General features: G+C 37.7%; 1 protein-coding gene across 3 annotated transcripts in view; it reads right to left on the reverse strand.

Moving 5' to 3' along the window:
* Window positions 1-2,923: 2,923 nt before the first annotated feature.
* The window catches only part of ANKRD50 (ankyrin repeat domain containing 50), a 42,140-nt gene continuing 20,323 nt past the window's right edge, over window positions 2,924-24,740 (reverse strand). For all 3 annotated transcript variants that reach the window (XM_065674315.1, XM_065674296.1, XM_065674305.1), the window contains 3 exons: window positions 20,133-20,362; window positions 8,302-11,849; window positions 2,924-5,948 (listed from right to left, as the gene is read on the reverse strand). In XM_065674315.1, the coding sequence (XP_065530387.1) occupies window positions 8,305-11,849; window positions 20,133-20,362 (3,775 nt within the window). In that variant the 3' untranslated portion in view covers window positions 2,924-5,948; window positions 8,302-8,304. The remainder of the gene's footprint in view (window positions 5,949-8,301; window positions 11,850-20,132; window positions 20,363-24,740) is intronic.

The following is a 24,740-nucleotide window of genomic DNA, read 5'->3' on the forward strand; positions in this document are numbered from 1 at the left end:
CCCTGGTTTGGCCTTTCCATTACACTCCTCGGCTGCTAATCTGACCACACTTTTCAGTGGACTTCCTTCTCTTTTGGGAATACTAGCTTTGCATGCAGAAAAAAACCCAACAACCAAATATACCAGCCTATGTAGAGGTGCTGTTCCCCAGCAAGAAGTGTTTATGATTTGCCCTTGGTCTGTAATGAACATCATTAGAACTGCAAGCATATTCTTAAATCACATTCCAACTGCTCAGCTTTGACTGGAGAAACTGCAATAGGTGCCTGGGACAGATTTCCATCCGTCTGCATTTTTATTTGCTCCCAAATCAACTTCTGAATCCAAAATCTCTAGCCTTAAACCCACTAAGTTATTTAGCTGAAACTTTGGAGTTGTGGGTTTTGGGGGTTTTGATTTGCAAATGCCTACGGCCCCCTTATGAATTCAAATTGTCTGATACTGGGTTTGCTTTTTTTTTGCCCCCCCTTTTTTTTTTTTGGTTAACTTTTTATGAAGCCATTAAAATTCGTTCATGAATCATGAGGGTTTTGCAGACCACAGCTGGAAAACCACTGTTACCGAAGGAGCAGCTTGACCACATTATGCGAGTCAGACTTCTCATCTTAACCCTGTGAAGGATCATCATTTAAAAAGACAAAAGAATAATAAAATTTAGGAATAGGAATCAGACTGGGATGAGGGTTTCTGGAACCTGGCCTATTTAACACAGGACAACAGCCAGTAAACCAGAAGTATTTCTGTAGCAGACTAACATGTAATAAGAACAACTCCAAACACGGCTGTAGACTTCGAAGTTAAAGATGCCACTCTCCCCAAACAGGCTAGGCAACTAGGCTGCACACTGCTTCTTCGTAAAACCATTTCCTTCAAAACGCTTCTCATGAAGAACTTATTTCTGCCCTCAGAAACAGCAGACTGTGTTCTGAATAAAGTCCTTCAAGCAAAGATTGACTCTTACTTGAAATGCACATCCGCGCGATACACCCAGAGGCACTGGATAGGGATACAGTGATTCAGACATAAATCCTGAATTAGTGCTTCAACTGAAAGAAACCGTTAAACCAGAGATGACTGCTTCAAACCTTCCAGATTGGAAGTGGCAGCAATTATTTTTCTGATTAGCTGTATCTGGCATGGCTGTCCCCTGAATCATCCTCCCAGTTCTTCAAGGATACACAAGAGCAATGGCAAAAAGCTACTGTAGCTCTGGCAGTCTCCTATGCAAACACTGGAGCATGCACCAAAAAGCAACTACAGACTGGGAAGTCCAAGATGAACTAATAAGGCACAGAGATGAAAAAGGTCCCAAACCAAACCACGAAATCCTTTACTGTGCTCTGAGTTCATCAGAAATGTTACAGGAAGCAAACTAAGTTCCTGCAGACACAAGATTTTGTCACAAGTCCATTACAAGTTACTTCTCTAGCTTAAAATCTACCTGTAATTGTAGTTCTGTGACTTGGCTGGTCTGCTACAAACTTGCAAGAATAGAATTGCAAACAGTAGGTCTTCCTGGGACACCAGCAAATTAGATTTTCGCTCTAAAGGTCAATTTGTTTATATGTTACCTATATATAAATTGGGAGACTTTAATAAAATGATCTGCCAAGTAGATTTTTCAGTCCCATACCCTTTTTCTGCGACTCTTTGTACCATAAAATGATTAGGATTTAGATCAATGCCAAATTCTCACTGCTGTCTCTCAAATGGCCTCCAACTGAAAAGTTTTAGTTCTCTGTGCCAACATTAGAAAATACATGTAATACACAAGCCAAATTGTTCTAAAGTTCCCACAGAAGATTTGAAGTGCTGTTCAACATGACTGTTTACATTCCATAGAATAAGAGATTAAAAACAGGTGCTGAATAATTTTATTTAAATATTATTACAGTGATTATCTGAAGAAAATGTATTTCTGGAATGTAATATAACTTACTCAAAGATTCAGTGAAAATGATTCTTTGCCTCAGTGAAAAGCAGCCACTGAACTAATGCATCACATACTCTGTTATTTCAGATATAAAGAACTTAACAAGAGGGTCAATAATTATAGTGAGAAACCACAGAAATACACAGAAAACAAGCCAAAAGGTACGAACAATTTGTCTTTCTGCTAATCTAGAAATCAGTTGATTAGTGAGCACCAACTGCTGGAAGCAGTGTGACCTGGACTATATGGAGGTAAACTTGAACTACGATGTGCAGAAGGGACAACCAAACTTTTCCTTCACACTCAACAACTCTGCAGAGAAATGACAATGGGTGTATCATCTAAAGCACAAGTGAAACAAGATCACAGAGGCAAATGGGATTATTGCAACAACTGGAAAACTTCTCTCTCCTTTTTTTAACAGCAAGTTCAAAGAAAATGAGCAGTTGCTATCAGTAAGTCAGCTTTTGTTTAAACTGGAAATACTATGGAGAAACACTGAAGAGGTAATTAACAAATATAATCCAAAAGGTAAAGAACTTAGCAGCAATTGAAATACTGAATTTATTTGCCCTCCTGGTATACACAGTATAAAAGGGTCATTTTAATCAAAAGAAGATGAAGTGAATTTTCTCTTGCAAATGTTCAGGATTGACTCAGATTACTATCAATAAGATCAGTTGACTAATAAGCAGGGTCATACAATCATAGAATCACAGAATGGTTTGGGTTGGCAAGAATCTTAAAGCTCATCCAGTTCCAACCCCCTGCCATGGGCAGGGACACCTTCCTGGTGTAGACCAGGTTGCTCCAAGCTCTGTTCAGCCTGGGTTATGTCAGGGTCTGAGGTTTGCTAGCGTAGACTGCCTACTGGATACATACATTGTGTTTCATTAAGTACTACACAAATGCTAATCAACCTTTAAGTTTAATAACCTTCTCCTGAGATGTCCCAGGAAACAAGGTAGTAAAATTAAAACAGCTAAGATGTCTGCTGAAAAGCAAATATATTTATTATGCACTTTCATATACACAGGGATTTTTGCTTAATATAATACAAGGAATAAAATAAAAATTTTACAATGTGAAATTCATTCAATGTACATTAAAGGCTATTTACAACCCACTCCAGGAAAAAACAGTCTATCTGCAAACCAAGTTAACAGAGGAGTTCAGATGGGGAATATTAAGCATAACAGACATTTGCATAGCAGAGTAACTGATGAGGGAAAACACCTTTTTATTTTTAAATAAATGGTAATGTTTTCAATACTGATCACAGAGAAGACAAAAATGCATCAATTGTGCCTCTGTACCTCTCAAAGCATTTCTCTTCTGAAGAGTTTTTCCATATGCATACTGTATTGGTACTGTTGTCCACAAACCAGTCCTTTTCCCTGCTTCTCCCATCAAGAATTTCAGATGTCTTGTGGAGATGACCTTGGAAGGGCCAGTGAAATGGGATGAAGAGAATCAGGATTTACATTTTAGTCAGGTATTTTAGGTTGTGAGAACTGTGACATTGCCAGAGGAAACCATGCTGAACCACGGCTATGCAATTCCATTTACCTCCCCTTGACTGTACAAATCTGAAAGAGCAGAACAGAGCAAACAGCTGGGGGAACAGCAAATTTCTTTGTATGCAACCCCCTCACAAATGATGATATCAAAAAATCACATGCAACAGCAATGTGGAATTACACAGACCTTCTGAGGAAGTAGGTGTTCTAAAGCAATTTATGCTCTGTTCCAATAGTCAAAAATCTCTAGGAATTGTCATTCTGAAAACATTTTCAACAGGTCTGATTTCTGCTGATTTGGACATGAGGTTTCTCCAACAAGTGTTTTAAATGTAAATATTATTCACACAAAACCCACCAGGCTATCTATAAGTTGCAGCCCCTTGTGAAACTGGACATACCTTTATGTCCTTTGTCCACAAGGTGCAATTACAATAAACACTATAAAATTAAATAAATATAACCTCAATGACAGTAAAGGTCAGTAGAAAAATGTCGGCATTCAGGGATCCCCTTCTACAGAACGAAACATATATCTAAAACTAAGAAAAGTTGTGTTCTTGCACCGCATTGCAAATGTACTAAAGGTTCAGAACAAGTTTGCTGAGAACAGTTTGGTACTTTCTCTTTACTGAGCCACCAACCCTCTCGAGGCCATTCTGACAGACTCCTGTTATGTTTGTTTGATAATTGTCCCACAGGGACAAGAAATTCAACACATGAAACATTCAGAATAATCAATATTGCCGTGTGTCAACCTTTAACATCTAATTTTGCTAGAGGCTGAATGCCTGACTATAAAAGATTTTTTTTTTTTTTTTTTTTTTTTTACATTTAGGAGCAAGGAAATAAGAATGGAGGCGCAAGACATCAAAAAGAAAAAATCTTCTGATGATTGATAATCGTAACAACATGACATGGAGCCCTTTAGTGCTTCAGAAGATGCAATGCATACACATCTGGGGCCACTTATTGATGTTTAGATTAGGATAGCCATACATCTAATTAATCCTCTATGAAAAATAACCTCAGTTTTTTATCATCTTATTTCTGGAATGATCAGAAATTTGAGTATGAAAAAGATGAAACCCAAGCCTTTAGAAGAAATACAAAAATAGGCTTATTTTCTAAAGAGCAAGGCTGAGTAATGGTGAATAGTATAATATACCTTGCATTTGTAGAAGAAAATAACCCACTTGTTTCATTTTACCACTCTGTGCAAGAGCTGTGCAAGTAAGATGTGCACATTCAAAGGAAAAATTCATACTGTTCACTTTCACAACAATGGCCTCGATTTTGCTGTCTTTCATATAAGCAAAATTCTGCTGTGAGAGTGGGAAACCAGCTTTCCATTATCCATATATGGACTATCCAGACTGCTGATCAACCATGCTCCAGGTACAGATACACTCACGCTGGCTCTACCTAAACCATCTGAAGCAGCAACAACATTCATACAAGTTTGTGCTTTAAAAGAGTTATTGTCTCAGGACAAGGCTAACTTAGTAATCTCTGTACTCCCCAGACAACACTATTACAAACCATTTGGCTCTTCCACTGTACTTTCACTGCATATTCTCTCAGCCTCAATAACAAAGTATTTGTATTCTCCATGGTTCATTTACTGACATTCTCAATACAATCCTTTACCTTGGAAAAAAGAAAGAGCTGTTTCTAATGTATAAAGATATAGATGAAAGCAGGATCAGACCTTTTACTTTAGCACCTAAAACATACCCATATTCGGTTACCTCACTACTGTAACAATAACAGAGGCTATTTAACATTAAGTGTCCAAGAGCAAATGTGCCTATTGCTTTCAGTGGTCACATCCATCCAGATTTGGAGCTGCAGTACCAGGTAGTGGATTTTGCCTCTTAAAAAATCACAAACATACTGCAGATGGTTGCAGTGTGACTCCTACCACTGAACAGCGATTACATAGACAGAACACACGAGTACAGTATTTATAAAATACTGTTACAAGAGTTGTATTTCTGGAGAGAACTTTTTGAAGAACACAGGGAACTGACCATACATTACAACAATGCAAATGTGACAAACTGTTTGCTTATTTTCTTTAGCCACAGGAAAATAAATACAAATAGCACTGCCTTTCCATACACAGTTCACTGTGGCACATGCACCTCTACTAAGCATTCTGGAATAGGAAATCAGAATTCCTTGTTCTTACCATTTTCAGCTGTTGTCAGAGAAACACAGCATATATCTTTCTGCAATTAAAAAAAAAAAAAAAGTGCTCATTCTGTGTATTAAATACAAAGTACACAAAATAAATTTTTGAAGCACAGAGGGTTATACTGAGAAGGCAGCCTGAAAATGTAGGCACGTTACAGTAATTAAGGTAACTGTACTGTATAATCACATTCTTGAATTTCTAGGTGGACTAAACAAGCATTGTATGCTTTCATCCCAGCCAGCTGATAAATCATTCGGAGCAGAAGCACTTCTGTTCGTAGCATCATGGAATTGGCCTGAAAGTACAAAATAAAAATACTAAGGTTTGAAAGACTTCATAATATGACCAGTGCTGTCAAAAAGACAGCTATATCATTTCCAATTGAAGTTAAAAGCACACAACAACACATCAATAACAAAAAGTATTTCCTGCCTAACTCAAATCCCGTGATTGATCCCCTGTGCTCTATCATCCAAAGTAGCTACAATGTCCCCACAGCAGGAGACCTTCCCGAATTGAGTTCGGAAGTGGCAGCCAAGGAAGGAAAGGCATTCCTGGAGTACTCCAGTGGAGTAGTTCCGATATGATTCTCCACAGGTGACTAATTTATTCACTGGTCAGGGAAATTACTGTTTTCGTGTTCGTGACTTGGCAATAAAGGAGGTAAATTATAGCCTGCACCAAGCAATTCATAATCCACACAAAACTGTTTTAAACTTCCATGTTTAAAATGAAGAGGTGAAAAATCATTAGAGAAAAAGCAGAAGGAACCATTTAGTTATCCATCACCTCATATGCTTAGCCACTTGCATAATCAAGTACTTGACAAAATTCAGTACTACTGAATTTTCAATAAAGCACTATTAGCTCTAGACACAGCAAAAGCCCAACTTGAGTTTTAAAATCATATGTGGAGTGTTCAAATTTTGTTTTTTCCTGCTTTGTTTATATTTTGAAACCAACAAAGATGGCAAATTCATTAAAACTAGTCTTTTGATGACAGGTCAGGTCAAAATCGATATATCCTAGGCCAGAACCATATGATTTATTTACAATACAGTGGAACATGAAAGCAAGCAATAAATATCAGGTACAGGTACATAAGAGTTAGGAAATAAAATTCTTGATTATGTGTTTTAATACGTTTTATGGAGCCAGGAAAAAAATACAAACAAATTTAAATCCTGTTTAGACATGATATAGAACTGTGGGAATCTGAAATCCTTTTGACTTTTATAAAAAGATTTAGGGCCCATGCTCTCTCACCTGCTCATTCCTTTCTGTGGCTGCTCCTGTTCTACTGCCTCTGCATTTTTGCCTGCCGCAGAGCTCATCTGACAACACCCCAATACTTGCATTTATTTTACTAATGCACAGGTTCTAGTATATAGTTTTTTAAAACATTGTATTGTTTCAAACATTTTAATTTAACCAAAATGCCAACACCAAGGAAACATCTTACAGTCCTGCACAATATTCTAACACTCTGCAGCTTGCAAGAGAACCCAGCTACATCTAGAGAAATGCAGTCCATTAAACTGAAAACAATTTCCAGGACATTTTGGGAAAAAAAAACTATGTGTTTTTACAGCTGAAAGCCTCCCATCTGTGGATTCTGCACCACCTGCAATTGTCCTAGAAACCTGCAGTCTGTGCTTACAGAACTGAGTCAGTTAGCAAGAACATTCCTGCTCTAAGGAGCAGCAATCTGAGCTGTCAAAAAAGCAGCATTTACACAAACAAAAAAATACGTTGTAAAAAAAAAAAAAAAAGCAAATAAGCAATAAGAGATGTGCATGCATTTCAAAGATGCTGCTTCTTTGAAATTCAAATAGAAAACATATTAATTAATACATTCCCAATACCCTCAAAAAGATAAACGTCAAAGACGGAGAAAATTAGTTCTATTTTAGCTGACTCACTGACACTTTACATCTGAAAAAGCTACACAAAATTCCCTTAAAATACAGTATGGGAGAGAAAGTATGAAATCTAAACGAACTCCAATGATTAAGAACTACAGAATGGTCAGGTAATTGGTACCATAACACAGATTCTAATCTTGCTCTGAAAAATGCCATCTCTCTTATAGGAAGGTTACCCTCACTGTTACAGAAACATAAATCCAAAGCTTTAGCTTAGTATTTTAACTTTTTAAATTTGTAGATAATTATGCTACTGAAATTTCACATTTAAAGTGAAAATCCACATAAGTGGTTGCTTGCAACTTACAAGAATCTTCAGAAGCTTCCTGAAAATCCATTTTTGTAAATTATATAATTACAGTATCTGAAAATTGCACGCGTTAAAATTCCCAGCTGTCAGTATGTTTGAAAATTCCAAATCAATGCTCTATGAAACTTGCTGGTTTATTCAGTCACGTATCAATGACAGGGGGGTATGATTAAAGCAATCAGAATGCAATAGAAAATACGATGGTGATCCAACTCCTCTACGGCTGATGCTTTTAAACAACAGCAAAACAAATATTTGCCAGGTTAAGATTTTAACATTCATGATTTTCATTAAGAAATCAAATATGATATAAGAGACAATGAAACGTGATTTTAGTGTATGTAAAATGCACATGATGAAATACATTTGCACATGATGAAAGCATTTGCTTCGTTTGTGCTTGGACAGGTTACCTTTTATAATGGTGTTTCTTTCTTGTAGTTGAAACTTGGATCACTACCTTCAATCTGAAGTTTTAAGGCTTGCTTAAGGCTGAGTTCTGTCTCTGCAGAAGGATAGCCTTCCAGAACTTCCTGATGCCCTCTATCCTGCACTGTTCGTGGGACAGAAACCCTACCGAGAAAAACCTGATTGCTCTGAAGATGGTAATTTGGATTTGTCATAATTCCATTTCTCTTCTTCTGCTCTCCACTGTGTTGGTGAATTAGGAACTGCTGCTGAGATCGACCAACTTCTTGCTGACCTGGAGGGACCAAAATTTTGCACTGTGTCTCTGTCGGCATTGATTTAAGCTGCACACTGGTCCCAGATTTGGCAATAGGTACTCGTTTATCAAACTGAGTCATTTCATACTCTAACACTTTTGGTTGGGAGGAACTACTTTGTTTTATTTTCTTTCCAGCTGACCCAGATTTACTGGAGTTGTCCGTTTTCCCCCCTCTGTTAGCTTTAGTTGATTTCAAACTAGGTTTTACTTGGCTCCATTCAAATTCACTACTTGGTGAGTTATGATTTTGGCTTAGGGAATGAGTTGTGGAAGAAGGAGAAACAATAGACTGCCTACTTCTGCTGCGTGGCAGGGAATGTTGTTGTATTTGCTCTGTAAATGACAGGCTGTGGAAACTATCGATGGGCACTGTCTGAGCAGTCGCAGTTGATGACGTGGTGCGGAGAGAAGAATTTTTGGAGCTTTTCAGGGAATTATTTGATAAAGATGACTTCTGACGGTCAACTGTAGAATCAGGTGACTCTGAAGGAGAACTGAAGGCATGAGCAGGTCCATTAGATAAGCCACGCATACTAGGCTGCATATCTCCACCAGTGCTCCCTGAACTATTTGACTTCATTGTTAAGGACTGCATTTTAGAAGAGACGGACTGTAAGGGTTTTTGCTCCATTGTGTGGACTGGAGATGGAGTGCAACCATTCAGAGTAGATGCACCATATTTTTCCAGTAATTTAATGATCTGAGAGTGTCCATTTTTAGCTGCAACACGCATTGCAGTGCGCCCAAATTGGTCAGCATGATTTGGATCAGCACCATGCTCCAGTAATATTTGTACAACATCAATGTGCCCTTCTTGGGCTGCAATGCAGAGTCCAGTAGCACCTTGATTACATGTATGGTCAACCAGAGCTCCATGCTCGATGAGAAGCTGCACTACCTTCACATGACCTTGCCATGCAGCAGACTGCAAAGCTGATCTCTTCTCATTATCTGCAGCATTCACATCTGCATGGTATGTTATCAGCACCTGTACCATCTCAAAATGGCCCTGCCAGCACGAAACATGGAGTGCTGTTCTTCCCTCAGCATCACTTGCTTCTACATTTGCACCATTTTCTAAAAAATACTCAGCCATTGTAAGCTGGTTTTCTAATGCTAAGATATAAAGTGTTGGCCGGCCATCAGCATCTTTGTAGTTTACATCTGCCCCATGGCTGAGCAGCAGTTCAACTATATCTCTGTGACCTTCTAAAGCAGCAACCCGGAGAGCATTTCTCCCATCATAGCCTCTCTGATCAATATTGGATTTATTTTCCAGTAATATCTGCACACAATCATAGTGGCCTTCTTGTGCAGCTAATATGAAAGGTATGCGTCCATCATTATCAATTTCATTTGTTCTAGCACCTTGTTCTATAAGAGCTTCACATATCAACCTGTGACCTTCAAAAGCTGCCATATGCAAAGGTGTCCAGCCTGCATCATCTCTGTGATTTTCATCTAGCCCCCTGTCCAGCAGAGTCCGAACTACTTCAACATTGCCTTGAGCAGATGCTATGCTCAGAACAGTTCTCCCTTCACTATCAATGCTATCAACAGCTGCACCCCAAAATAAGAGAGTATTTACAACTGACGCGTGGCCCATTGAGGCTGCTGCCAGAAGTGGTGTACGACCATTGTTGTCTGTGTGATCGACATCAGCTCCTCCTTCTAGAAGTAGATCGACAACATCTACATGTCCTTCATAAGCAGCTACTAGCAGTGGAGTCATGCCATCTTTATCACAATGATCAACTTCAGCACCGCGGTCAATTAGAAGGCTAACCACTGAGGCATGTCCTTTACTGGCTGGTACACAAAGGGCAGCAACAGACAATGCAGTCCTTCCGTCCACATCCTCGTGGTTTACCTCTGCACCATGATCCAGCAGGTGCTCCACGATCTCTTTATGGCCCATGTACGCGGCTGCAATCAAAGCTGTTCTGCCCTCATTATCAGCTTTATTAACTTCAGCACCATGTTGAAGCAGATTCAGCACAATATCTTCATGTCCTCCCCAGGCTGCTGCTCGCAGTGCTGTTCGGCTATCAGCATCTGCACAGTCCACTTTGACTCCAGCATAAAGGAGCGCAGAGACCACCTCTGTGTGCCCACCCCACGCTGCAGATCGCAGCGCTGTCCAGCCATCATGATCAGTGTGATTAACATTAGCCCCGCAACCAATCAAGCAATTGACAACCTTGGTATGTCCCTGCCGAGCAGCTAAGGTAAGTGCTGTTTGGCCATGAGTGTCTTCTATCTCTAAATCTGCTCCTCGTGAAACCAGTAAGTTAACGACATCGAGATTGCCGCTGTACGCTGCATTGGCCAAGAGCGTTCTCCCATTGGAATCACACTGGTTTACTGATGCTCCATTGTCTAACAAGGTGCGAATGGAATCTTCTCTCTCCAGAGCCTGCCGAACAATGCAAGATGTGCGGTCGTCTTCACTGTTGACGTGAGCACCAGCTTTCACCAGCAGCTGTAATACTTCTTGTTCTTTAGGAATTAGGGTTGACAGCGAGTCTTTGACAGGTGTGCCATTCCATATCATCCATAACGCCAGCTCTGAAGTCTCTAACTGTAAATTGGAATTGATTAAATGCAATGCAAACTCTTGAGCTTCTAACGGTGTTAAATCCTTTGCTCGGCAAGTGTAACTCATTGCCAGCATTCTGTGTCCCTCTGCTGCATTGCACAAATATTTTTGTGTACAGTGCTTTACGTCGAGCAACCATTCTGCAAAACTGTAATGAAACAAGATTTTTGTATTTCCAAGTCCGTCAACAAGGACTTTTGACAGGACATCCAATTTGCGTTGAAAGTCTTCCATGGTCAGCATCATATTTTTGGTCCACACTGCATGATACAGTTCCGTTGTGGTTAACGGTCTACAGGCTGCAAGAATGACGTTAAGAATAGGCTGGACCTTTGCAAATTGTTTTCTCACAAAAAGCCTCTGACAGAGCCAAAGATAGAGGCCATTTAACGTCCCTGGAATATCACGGATCTCTCGTAACATAATAAAATTCTCCACAACTCCATCTAGGACACGTTCCAGATACAAAAAGCAGCCGCTGCTTTTGATGTGAAGCTGATTCAGCATTTCTGCAGTTTCTTTCGTAAGATGTTGCCTCAGTGCTTCTTCCTGATCTAAACGATGAAGAATATATTGCTGCACATCTTTCACAATGTAAGCCTTTCGGAGATCATCCAGACTTATTTTTCGAAAGCCTATTAAAAAGGAAAGGATGTATTATTATTATTTCTAATCCAGTTTTGCTTAACTCAATGTTAAAATAAATAAATAAATGGCAGACATTTCTGAGTAGGGAACACCCACAATAATATATTTTGCGTGTACACATATTAAATGTAAATAAGAATAGCAAAGAACTTTGATTATAGATGCATTTTTATCATCATCTACTATATGAAGCAATACATGCTACTAATGAAGAAAATACGAAAAATCACATTGCACCTACTTTGGACAATATTAAATACATAGGCAAAACCACCAGAACTGCAACCAAAGTAAGTTTATTAAGTAGTATTATATCATTAAAGGACTAATCCCTTCTCCAATGTGGTTAACAATGGAATTCCAAATAATTTTCAGCTATTTAAATTTAGACAACTGTTTTATTTGTATTTTATAGAAAAAGTTATTCACACCTGGTGCATATGCATGATGCATGTGCTAAATGTGAATATGCTAAATATGCACATGTTAAAGTGATCTACATATATCAATCACTTTAACTTGATCACCTTAACTTCTCTTAAAAGACAGCTTTTACGATATAACAGAGGGACACCCTCAAAAGCAGCTTTTCAGTATGCACTGAAAATTACCTAGTTAAAGTAATAAGGGCTGAGTTTTAGATGAACACCCCAGTTCTTTGGTAAGTGACTCACTCTATAAGGAAATGGATTTTCTCACAGTCATGTGATCTCATTGTTCTTCCAACCTGTTTACACTTCATGGGAAACGGAGAAATTATTTCACACACACATACTGTGTACATCTCCTCCCTACCTGCGTGCATGTACATCTTCCCTGCACAAAGCAAAGGACACTGCTCTTAGCAGCAGATCCAAAGAAGTCCCTAGGCCAACCTCAGTGACCTTAAGGCTCTCAGGAATGAGGCAGAATGAAGATTTAGTTGTATGGTCTACACAGCTATTGCTGCCATTTAAAAGAATGCTTTGGTTGTGCCACGTTAAGCATTTGATGAAGAACTACCTTATTTGATTAATGACACATTGCACTGTCTGAACACTAGTTTTCTGGAAGCTATGGGAAAACCACAGAGGTCACAGGCACAGCAGTTTAAACTACTGTGGTTTAGGGCAGAACTGCACCTCACTTCTCCAGGAACAGGCTGTAATCTCTTTGCAGATTGCAAACATTTCCTTACAGTCAGCTCAGCTAGTCATAAAAACACCCAACTCTGCTTCTCAAACCAAAGCAGTTAGTAACCTCCAAACTATACTGGAGAAAATGCAACCATAGAGCAACACATTAAATTTTGGCCCCTTTACCATGGAACAAACAATTTTAAGCGAGACTCAGAAGAATGTTACTTTCAAATCTGTATTTTTCATTGTATTTAAACATTCAGCGGATCAAACTGCTTAGTTTGTGAGCTTGTTCTGACTGAAAATTACGCCTGGTAACAGACCTGTTTTGTTTGCTCCCGAGTGTCTTCAGCAGAGGTTCTGAATGTCACATTAAGCTCACTCTGTTAATTGTTTAGTCTACAGGAGTATTGTACAAACACAACAGATTAGAATTGAGAGATAAACTGTGGCATTACTAAAATATTTATTCTCCCCTTAATAATTATGGTAGCACTACAAATCTAGCAGGAGTGAATCAATAAAATACCTAAACCAAAATAGAATACCTAAACAAAAATCATGCTTTTCCCACAAATCAAATCACTTTTGTGCAGTCACTTCTCAGGCTAAGACTACACTGATAAGATTGTTTTCTTTAAGACTTGTGAATGAGAAGGCCATGAACTTTAAGTAATGTCCTAACCTGACCTGCAGAATGGCATAATTCATCAATTTACTATGTATTTGATTAAAATATTCTGCACATAACTTTGTAAAGCCCTAAATTCTTGCACATAAGCCAAATAAGAAACTTTACTGAATAAGAAGAGACAGCACCCTGTGATCCTGCAGATCCCAAGCTTCCACTTCAAGTGAATGTTTCTAGGTTAGGATCCTTCAGAAGATACAGAAGTGAAAACAGAGGCATTAAAACCAGGACATTGCTTGGTGCATGCCTTCACAGTTGTATACATACTCAGAACTGTAAACAGACACAAGTGTCCCTTTGGTTGTCTGGTGTGCAGGGAACAACTCTTTTGCTCAATTCACAGCAAATGCAACCACTGCATTCACTCACCTTCCAGCTCTCTGAACCTCTCTGTACCTGACACTTGGCTGAATGAGGACAGAGTGCTCTGCAAACTCCTCCTCAACGTGGTTAGTTGGAAGTGACTCTGCTCACAACATACACAATCTCTCCCATTAATCCCATGACCACATCCTTCCTTCCAATATATATATCTGTTTATGTAAGCTATTTTTATTTTAAAATTACTGGTTTGCTTTTTTTTTTTTTTTCTTTTCTTACAGGAATTAATTTCATTTCCCCACAAGAAAACTTCTGATTGACTCAAGGCAGCAATTCTGATATTTTTCAGCTAATGCTCAGTGTTGCCTGACAACTACACTTCATGTCCCTTAATACTCAGCCTTCATGTGAAAGCTTGTAGGGTGATAACTGTTTAAGCATCTTTGTCCCAGTATGTGTGCTTCAGAAGCAAAGAATCTCCTTATATTGTATGTTCTTTGAATACCAATTTTCATTTGCTTCCCAAAAAGTGAACAAAACTATTTTGGATGGGATACAAAAAAACTCCAAGCCCTCAAAAAAAAAAAAAAAAAAAAAAAAAAAAAAGTAAAAGGGTTAGTGTGTTTGGTTATTAAGTTCTTTCTTTTGGGGGGAGAGGGGGTTCCTTTATATGAGACTGTATCATTACTTTATTCTGTATTAGGGTTAAAATATTGCCCTACTCTCTACTTAAGATGTACCAAATGTCTAAGCACTTCAGCCAAACAAATAAATTTCAGAAGACTTCAGGACAGTGAGTACTCCAGAAGTCAGTAATTTAAACAATTTGACTGGCTCTATGTTCACAGCAGCTAAAAGTCAGTTTTTTTCTTTTGCAATATTTCCAAACATTCCTTGTTAATGAGATCCTCTATACTGAATCTGAAGACCAGTCTGTACAGCAAGCAGCACACTACACTCAGCTCTTCATACATCCCAGGCATGATCTGCTCTTTAAGGCCTAGGATTAACAAACTGCCATTGAAACAGACTTTTCAACAGAAATAGGTTAATTTTCACCACTGCACCATGCCATAATACAATAAACAAATAATTCAAAGAAGGCTTTACAGATAGAACTATTATTTAAAAAAATAATCTCAAATTCTTGTTGCTAGTTTGAAGGAAGAAAACAAAGCTGTTTTTTCCCCCCCAGCAAATGAGGTCATTTTACATTCTTAAACAAAGACCCTGCAAACTTGCTCTTCAACCCTACCAGATACAATAAGTCACTTTCATGAGCAAAAAGCACCAAAACATTAAGAGAAAGCTCATTTTGTTTCAGATGCGTTCCCATGAACTACTTAAGCTTAGCAGAACAGGAGACAGAAGTTGAAGTCCCACAACCCTGCTTTTTTGCATTGTTAAAATTCTTACAACACATCACGTTCAACCCAATGGGAGCTCCAATATGGATTTTCTTGATTTATTAAATTCCTGGCAGTTCTGTAAACAAATTAGTTCCAAATGTATTTCTTGGCAAGATCCAGGGTCATTCAAAGGGGGGGGGGGGGGGGAAAGTAGCATCATGGCTATATAAAGTTTTACAGTATGTCAGCCTTTTCAAAATTTAGTAATAAAAGTAAGCTATTACCTAGCAGGTTCCAAAAAACGCTTAAAATATCCTTCTACTTTCATATCTTTAAATACATCTACATAATTAAATTACAAAAGTTTTAAGTGCATTTTAATATATTTCATTTAACTACATTTTTAGCTTTAAAATAATCAAAATTATTAAAAACATGGCAATGGTTTGGAATTAATAGCTGACACTGCTAGTCTAAGCATATATTAAATTAGGTATTTCTATAACCATTTATGCACACCTGCTCAAATGAATAAGGTATCCAGCAGAGTAAGATGCACCTGAAAATTCAAGTAGAACACTTAGCTTTTAGTGCACTGGCACTATAGTATGCACAACAAATTTCACTGCATGTACCCCAGATGCTAAGAGACATCGACACTGAAATCTGCTGCTCTCACTGGTCCGTGTCATTGCACAGAAGTTTATTTCACTAGATTTACAGGTAACAGTCCATTCAAACCAGTCTAGTCTTCCCTCTTGAATTACAAAGCAAGTAAGTTCAAAATGTACACACAGCTTTTTATAAGGAAATATGAAATACCCTAGTATCATGTTTTCAAAGTGGCAAACAGACCACTTTGAAAAAGACCAAAAGTGGTAATGAGAAGAAAGGAAACAGTAATTAAAAGCTCACAGTTTCTTTCCCAAGCCTTCTAAATAATTTATTTTTTTCCTAAAACCCAAAGAACAGCAAATACACTTTTTCAAAGTTTTAATACTACAGAAGTAAATTTTACAACCACATAAATATATAAAAATGATCTTTTATAGTAAAAATCCAACTCCCATTAAAGACTTCAAAGTAACATGAAACCACCCAAATAAATTCCTACCTTCCAAAAATTAGACAACAATTTAGATTTTCTTTTCTGAAGCAGTCTCTCCTCAAGTGGTCTTATGCCATCTATTTTCTGGAATGGCAGCTAAGGTTCAATTCCAAACCAGGCCACTGATTTGATTTGGGGTTTCAGCAATATGACTAGCTGGGTAGCTTCAAATACCAAACAGTTTGAGTTTTCCAGGAAGCTGGACTGACTTTTACTCCATTTCTCTAAAGTTTTCACATTTTTAATTTTAGGAAAGGGTGCAACAAAAGAAATACTCCACATGTATTTAGACCAGAACCAGGAAATAGTAGACACATGAGAGAGACATGGTCCCAAGATTTCTAATCCAGAGTAAGTTTGGCTAAATATCAGCCTTAGTATCTGGCTGTCTGGAACTGAATGCCAGATGAAAGGAAGAGTGACAAATGAATGACAGATTGTCTACTTTTGCTTACGGGTAAGCGGGTGAACGAAGCTTAAGCTGCCTCTGAGGTTAAACCGAACCCTTTCATGTCCACTTTTGATTCTTCCTCTTGTAGTTTCCAGCATCTTTGTTATCTAACATTAATTTTATGAAAACTAGGGCTCCCTGAGGTGTGACATCTGTTGTACCACACCGGTGTACTCATGCATCTCACATTGGAAGGAATTCTTTGGATGACGAATGTCAGTGTGCAATTGAGGGGTATAATCAAGCCAGATGCCACAGATATTTGATTTATGTAGCAAAAGAAGAAATTAAGTAAATGCCTATTAAAAAAAAGCCTCTTTGAATCAATAAAAAGCACATTTGTACATATGAACTTTTCTCTATCAACATTTATGCTATTAAACAAATTAGCTGCTTTTCACTCAAACTTAGCTAAATAAAATAGCCTGATTCTAAATGCCGGAAGTTTTTAATTAATATGATGGATCTTTAAAAAAGGAATTTAGTTTTGTAAGAACAAGTGCTTTGCTTTCAAGATTTAGGGATGAAGTGGGAGATAATCTTGATAATTATGGGCACAAGACAGAGAACTGTTAAATTTAGGGAAAAAGTCTGAAAGAAAAACAAAGAGACATGATATGGCAGTTGGTGACAGTGCACATGAAGAGGAGGCAGGAGGACACCAGTATCTGTTCCCCTCCTTTTTTACTCAATTGGCTGGCTTCTTCTCACTGTGGAGGGTGACTGCAGGCTCACGCAGGAATCATTTTGCATTTGGTTCATATTTTTGAGGTTGTTTCCGCAGCCACAAAAGGCAAAACCTTTTTTTAATTTTTTTTTTTTTTCTAATTAATGAAAGCTGAGAATCTGAGTAAGGGAAAAGATCTGTAGCACAATGTGCTACTACAGAATCTGGGAATACAGAAGGGCCCAGAACACAAGCTGCAGCAGAGGCAGACATGCAGGAACAACTATTTAACTTTCTTAAGTAAATTGTCCACAAAAGAGACAGAGCAAAGAGGATCAGAACAAACACCCCTCCTTCTTTTCTCATTCTTAGAGAAGTAGAGATGATGAATTCACCACTGGCAGTGGCAAGATGCCACTGGATGAGAAAGACAGGACTCTTTTTCCATGTCACCACTATTTTGGCTAGGGAGATGCCTGCAGAGGCTTGTCTATACCGGACACCCAAAAAACATTGTCAGGACCAGGCCACTGCAGTAATCCTGCTCCTGTTCACTGATAAGACTTGCTGACAAATAGGTTTAGCTCTCATTTCAGCAGATACCTGGAGGAAGTTTTCACTGCATGAAAATTTAAAGTAAAAACTGACTGTAACCAAATTAATATTGGTTAACATATACTTCATATTGTACTCCAAAATTTTTTGCAGAAAAAACTACAGATGGGACATATTTTCCTAAAATAATCCTGAAAGGATTCCAATCTTCCTAAGTAAGAGTGAAACTGAGGGGTTTTTTGCTCCAAATTAAAGAAACAAATTTAATGAAAATTTACAGTGATTACATTATTATTATGGTTGCAAACATTTATTTTCTGTGAAATTGGAAGTACTAGAAATTCATTACAATAGCATTCCATTATATACCACTTATTTCTTCAGTCATGAGGGCAAAAAATACTTATCGCTGATCTTGAATTCTGTGTGTCCACCAATTAAATAGCTTTATAAACTGGCTCAGCTAAAAGTAAGCATTCGAATACCATAAAGGAGAAGAAAAATTCTCCCTAGTACAAGCTTTAGTGACAGTCTATCCTTGTCAAGCTAGAACGAGAAAAGAATCAACATTATCTCAAGTTTTGCAACACAAACTTGCAATGTGTCTGGATTTAACAAAAGCTTCAGCCATGCTCCTCACATTCTCACTATACCTTTCACAAACTTGAATACTGTCTGTAAACAGGAAAATCATCCAACAATGTATTAAGCAGGCAATGGTCACATTGGCTGTAATGTCACAATTTTCCTTAATAGCGGATAAAACTAATTCCTCCAAACAGACCCTAAAATTTCTTCTCAGTTTCTATCCAATTTGAGATTCACTCTTTTCCTGCTGTACCTTTTCCACAGTGAAGATGTGATTTTAATATTGTAAATCAACTTTATGTTATTCATCAAGTCATTCTCTGTGGAAAGGAGAAACTAACTCATTCAAATTACATTTATTTTAAAGGCATATCCATTAGTTCGGCTGATTTTTCCCATCAGGAATTCCATCTGGAAACACACTTAGAAGACAACAGCAATTTTTTAGGACTCGTCTAAAACATTATATGATTCAATGGAAAGGAAATGGAACTGCTCTGAAGGAAGTTTTGTCTGTTACTTTGGCAATGACAATTTATCTAATCAGCCAAGCTTTGACAAAACTATTCCCGTATGAACATCCAAAGGAGCCCTGTGAATCTTTCCCAACATTTCCTTTAGTTCTCACATGCTCCCAAATACCAGTCTTCATGTCTGCCACTGATTAATACAGTGCTTCATTCCAAAATGCAATTATCTCATTGACCTTTTGCCACTGTGGAAAAGAGCAAGCCTATGGGTCTATGCTCTATAATCACATTTTTGTCCTAATTGTGGCCTTAATACACACAGGCTTTATACATAGGCCTGGAATCCAGTCTAGATATTGCCCTTTATTAAATTTCAGAGAACTTCCAATAACAATGTCATTATAGTGAAGAAATATTCTCATGACACAGTAAAGCCTGGATGAAGAAGCTGTAAAGAATTTTTTACTGTGTAACCTTTGCCAAAAGTATACTCCAAGAATCCCCATCTACATTGTTCCGCTTTCAACTTCCATCTTCAAAGATTATTCCCTGCTTTCTGAAAATGAGTGGAGAGATTTTAATGGCAGATGAAAAAAAATATTCTTTTGAGGTTGTAAGGAATGGGTGTACACAGCCAACACACTTCCACATCACCACATTATTTCAAAGCTTTTTGAAACTAGCAAAGCACGAGGAAAAGTTAAAGCAGAAGCAGCATATTCTTTGCAGAAGTACTGAAAAGATGTAACTTACCTCTAAAGTGTTTGGCTGATTTAAGCTTTCTATAGTTCTTAGTGAATTGGAATGTGGTTTTTAGAATTGTTATTGTTATGATTGCCATTTTTTAGAACTAAGCATGCATCAGTATTTTCAGCAATGAGCAGGGGGCTTGTGAATACCACGTTCTAGTTACAGGCACAGGTAGCTAACATTTCATATGCTCTGTACTCACCCGTAAACATTTTTGTAACAGCTTTACTTTGCTTGCGGGCAGAACACAGGAGAAGCAGCCAGGGAGGGAAGAACTCAAAGTGACCAGCTAAAAGTTCTGCTATTGTTCCAGATAAACTCGTAGAAGTCTGTTCACCCTCAGAAACATTACAGCCCTCATCGACAGAATCCACAAGCATGAAGAGGCTCTGCTGAGGGGGCTTCATTCCCAAGAGAGGGAGCAGAATACACCTGCAAGGAATGTGAATCAAATCGGTATTTTAAATAAATTTAACAACACATTGACTATCATACAGTCATTCAAGTCGAAGTTATGATCAACTTAAAATGCAAAGTTACCTTTTTAAACAGTCTAAGGAGCTTTTTAAATAGTTACCACAGAAAATACCGAGGTGGACTGAACTAATAGAAAGAGAAATAGTTTGAACGGTCAGTGATGCAATTCTTGCCTAGACAATATTACTTTTTAATGAACTTATAACACTTTAAAATGATGTGATAGTGTTCAAGGCTGATTAGAAGACTTGCAAATGTGATGCTTCACTAAGAAAGAAGCCACTTGGCTTAAAGTTTAAGAACTTTAATTACAGCTGTCTCTGACAAAACTGTTGATATTGCTTATCAGAAACTAATAGCAAACAATAGTTGGTTGTAAAACAAAAGTCGAAATAAAAGACACAAAGTTCAAAGTGGAAGTCTGAATGAGTAACAGTCTTACAAAGAACAGAATTACTGCCACACCTTCACAAATGAAATGCAAATTAATTTACTAGCAGACTGAGTAGTTATTTTGATGTACTTATTTTGAAGGTGCCAAGTTCCTATTACCAGAAAAGGATTCTCTGCATCCTCAGGATTCTAGCATCTATACCAGTGCATCTGATCATGTAGCTAAAAGTCTCACATGGGCGTGTATGGTTGCCACCCTTAACGATACTCCTTAAAAATGTATTTAATTTTGCATTTATGTATCTTTACATAGCTACTATACAATGGCCATGTGTCTATCCAGTATTTCCAGGCTACAATACTGTTATATTTGGGAAACTTCATAATGATTTACGCCCATAAGTTTCACTTTGAACATATTTCACAAGCAAACTTTGACATTATAGTAAAAAGATTCAGAAAATTAAAGGAGGTGAGAAAAAAAAAAAGTGTGTAACAGTTTACTCTTTTTTTAAGATTTGTTTTTTGCATGTGTCCAGAAGGCATGCACACCAGAAATACTTTTTTCATTTACTCAAGACCATAATAATTTTTTAAGTTTTACTGAACAAATTTATCTTCAGAAGACTTTGGTTGACACATTTTTATGTACTAAGCATTCAAACTGAAATATAGACAAGTCTAGCCTGTTAATGGAATAACACTACTCATTTTAGAAAGGATTCATAAGCCCTGTTAGTAGAAGGTTTTTTCCTTGTTTTCTGACTGAGAAAAGTCAAAATGAAACAAGAGTAGTGCAACTTTCAACGTCTGACAGCAACACAGTAGAATCTAGCACAGGTAATCTATTACACTTGGAGAAACTTCCCCAAAGGTATAAACCAAAGCACAAAAGACCTGTGTTCTGAATGTATACAGTATTAGATGGATTTTAAATCCCTAGTACTGTCTCTTGTCCCTCCCCCTCTTTTGTTTCTGGTTTTTTTTTCAGATGCACAACACTACTAAGAACTTTTTGGTACTTCCACAGCTAGTTACTCTTTCAGAAGATGCCTGAAGTACAACTAAAATCACTGTTCACTAAGCTAGGAAGTTAAGCAGCTACCAATTTACAGAACAGGAAATTAAAGTAGCCATAAGGTTAAAATTACTTTCCTAAGTGATGCCAATCCCACAATGAAAGGAGGCAGTTGGAAATGATCACATTTTCCAGCCCTTCCCTCACCGGAATGGTGCCTTGCCCCCTCAGCTATATATCATGGCATTTTCCCTGCACTATTTCTTCTTCTATCAAAACCAATTTTCTTTTCACATAGTTCTTGATATGAAATTACTTTTCAAGTATTAATGTTACTGTGAGATATGAAGAAAGAGTAATGGTAGCTTAACTTAAAATTTCATTTAAAATCTGAGTGACTCTAAGAGAATGCCTATAGAATGCCTATCATAAAGGCATCTGACAGCATTTTTGCTTTGGTATTTACCTGTTGGGAACACACCAAGGAAGCTAACTGTCACATCTGCGAAATGTGAGCACTGGTCACGCACTAAACTGTATTTTCCCCAGAACTCTCAGGGACTGCAGCAAACAGTGCTCCTTGGACTTTCTGGACCAGAAATTTGGTCTTTGCATTTAACATCCCTTAACTGAGCATGCTTCCACAGGTTTGTACAAAATCTTCTACGAACTGATTTAAGTCTCTGCATCCACAACATTCTGTGGCAAGGCCTTCTGTAGCTTAGTTACACGCTGCATTTTAAAATTCTTCCTTTTCATAGTTTAAAATCTAATATGTCCTTGTTTCCTTTGATACCCTTCAGCTTTTGTACTGGATAGTGAGCAATTATGTCATATTCACCTTTTCTGTGCCATTTTTACCTTCTGACTTGTACCACAGCCCAGTGGTACTCCCAGTTTATAGCAATATTGCTATCATCATCAAGACTTAGATAAGGCTTTCTTCTAAAGTGCCTTTAGAAAGGTTTGATACATGTTTGATCTTCCTAGACATTTTGTATCTCTTGGGTTCAGAGTAGATACCAAGTAACATAACAGTGAAACTACCAGAGACTAGAAACTACTAGAGACAGTGCTATCTTGTGAGAAGCGTTGTCAGGTTAACCACCATACACGACTTAGTAATTCCACTCCCCTACAATTTCTTGCTTGCATAGGAAAATTACATAAATAATACAGAATTAGCAATGTCATGAAGTACTTCTGTAAATGGTGATTTATGTACAGATTGTTGTAACAGATTGCTTAATCTGCCAAGTGCCTCTCAGAAGATTAAGAGTTTTCTTTACCTTCTGAAAAGGTAACAGATTTGTATCTTTTCTACTCAATACAGACATAAAAGTGGTCATCATGACAGAAAATTTCTGAAATAGAAATAATGATTTGAAACAGCAGAATTAACTAGTCAGTAAAAATACAAAATCTCTCTAGAAAACAGCACAATTAAGTATTTTAAATGATGGCATTCATCTTAATGGCAGTGTAATGACTTATTTATGAAGAGCAAAGATGTTTTACATGCTCACTAGCAAATAAGGAGTTCTCAGAATGATGAACCATCCCACAGAATTCTTCAGGATTGCTACTGAGTTGACTTAACCCACGCAAACATGAATTTCCACATATGGAAGGAATATATACAGGCTTTGCTGAAGTTCTGCTTATGATTATCCTTGAGATATCCACAAACATACCAAGACAAAACAGAACAAAGTAGAAAGACAGTGGTGTTGTACACAAAGGCTGAAAAGAAAGGTACAGTGAAATGCACATACTTGCTAAAAAAAAAAGAAAAAAAAAAAAAAAAATAAAAAAAGGCAAACACACCCACCCCACAAATAATAACTGAGTGGTTCTAGGAGCAAAAGAAGTTATTAATCATAGTTTCCTACATGCTCCCCATATTTGATTGTCTCTGGTGTACAGGAAATTCAGTTACTTCCCCATTTAAATTGTTAGATATTACAGCATGAACATAACTTATCCATAAAAGGGGTCCTTTTTCCATGTCCAGCTGCTAGCATTCACGACTGACAACCACACAGAACAAGTGTATAAAACTCATCTCCTAAGCAAGCCAGAAGCAAGAAAATTAAACAATATCCAACACTTTAAATTTCATGATAGCAATGACTGATTTGGAAATGTACTTAACTACTGCTACAACTTAACTACTATTACAAAAAGTAGGTAGTATTTACTACTACAGCTACTACTACTACTACAATTCTTATGTCTCTTTTTTTACATCAGTACGACAATTCTTCAAACTGCCTTTTGAGTCACCTTCTCAACAATAGCTTATAGCTTAAGTCTTGTATTCAGTTACAGCTGCTGATCCCATTTGGAACCATCCCAGAGGCCTGCACTAGGAATTTACAAACTCTGTTCTTTTCAAAGCAAGATTGTAAAAAAACCAGAGAATATAATTATCCCACACATAGCCTTCTTTGTTTTTCTCCTCCTGCTTTTTTCCAAATGCTTTTACATCAGATTCCTTGAGCAAATTCACCAGCTATTTGTCATAGTCCTAGTCTCTGCATATTAAATTAGCCTTTCCCCACCCTGCTTCTTATTACTGAGAGATTAACTCTTCCTCCTAATTTTAAACTATTAGATGCCTCCAAACATTTTTCTTCAGAGGAAACATCTCTGTAAACTAGAGTTAGAGAGCCAGCTTAAGTTTTAATTCTGAAAGTGGGCACACACCCTGCCCTCTCACAAAGGTGGAATGAGAAACTGATTTTGCATCCACAGACCAAACCAGTAACATTTTCAACAGGGCTATGGAGTGAAGCCTACTGTCCTCTTCCAACCTTCACAGCTACTTTCACCAAGCCCACACTGAACCTCCAAAATGGTGTAAAGTTTTTCTTCTGTATCAAGAGAACAGCACTGCGCTGTGTGCTTGTCTTGTCTGGA

Source organism: Lathamus discolor, chromosome 1 (assembly GCF_037157495.1).
Source record: "Lathamus discolor isolate bLatDis1 chromosome 1, bLatDis1.hap1, whole genome shotgun sequence".
NCBI lineage: Eukaryota > Metazoa > Chordata > Aves > Psittaciformes > Psittacidae > Lathamus > Lathamus discolor.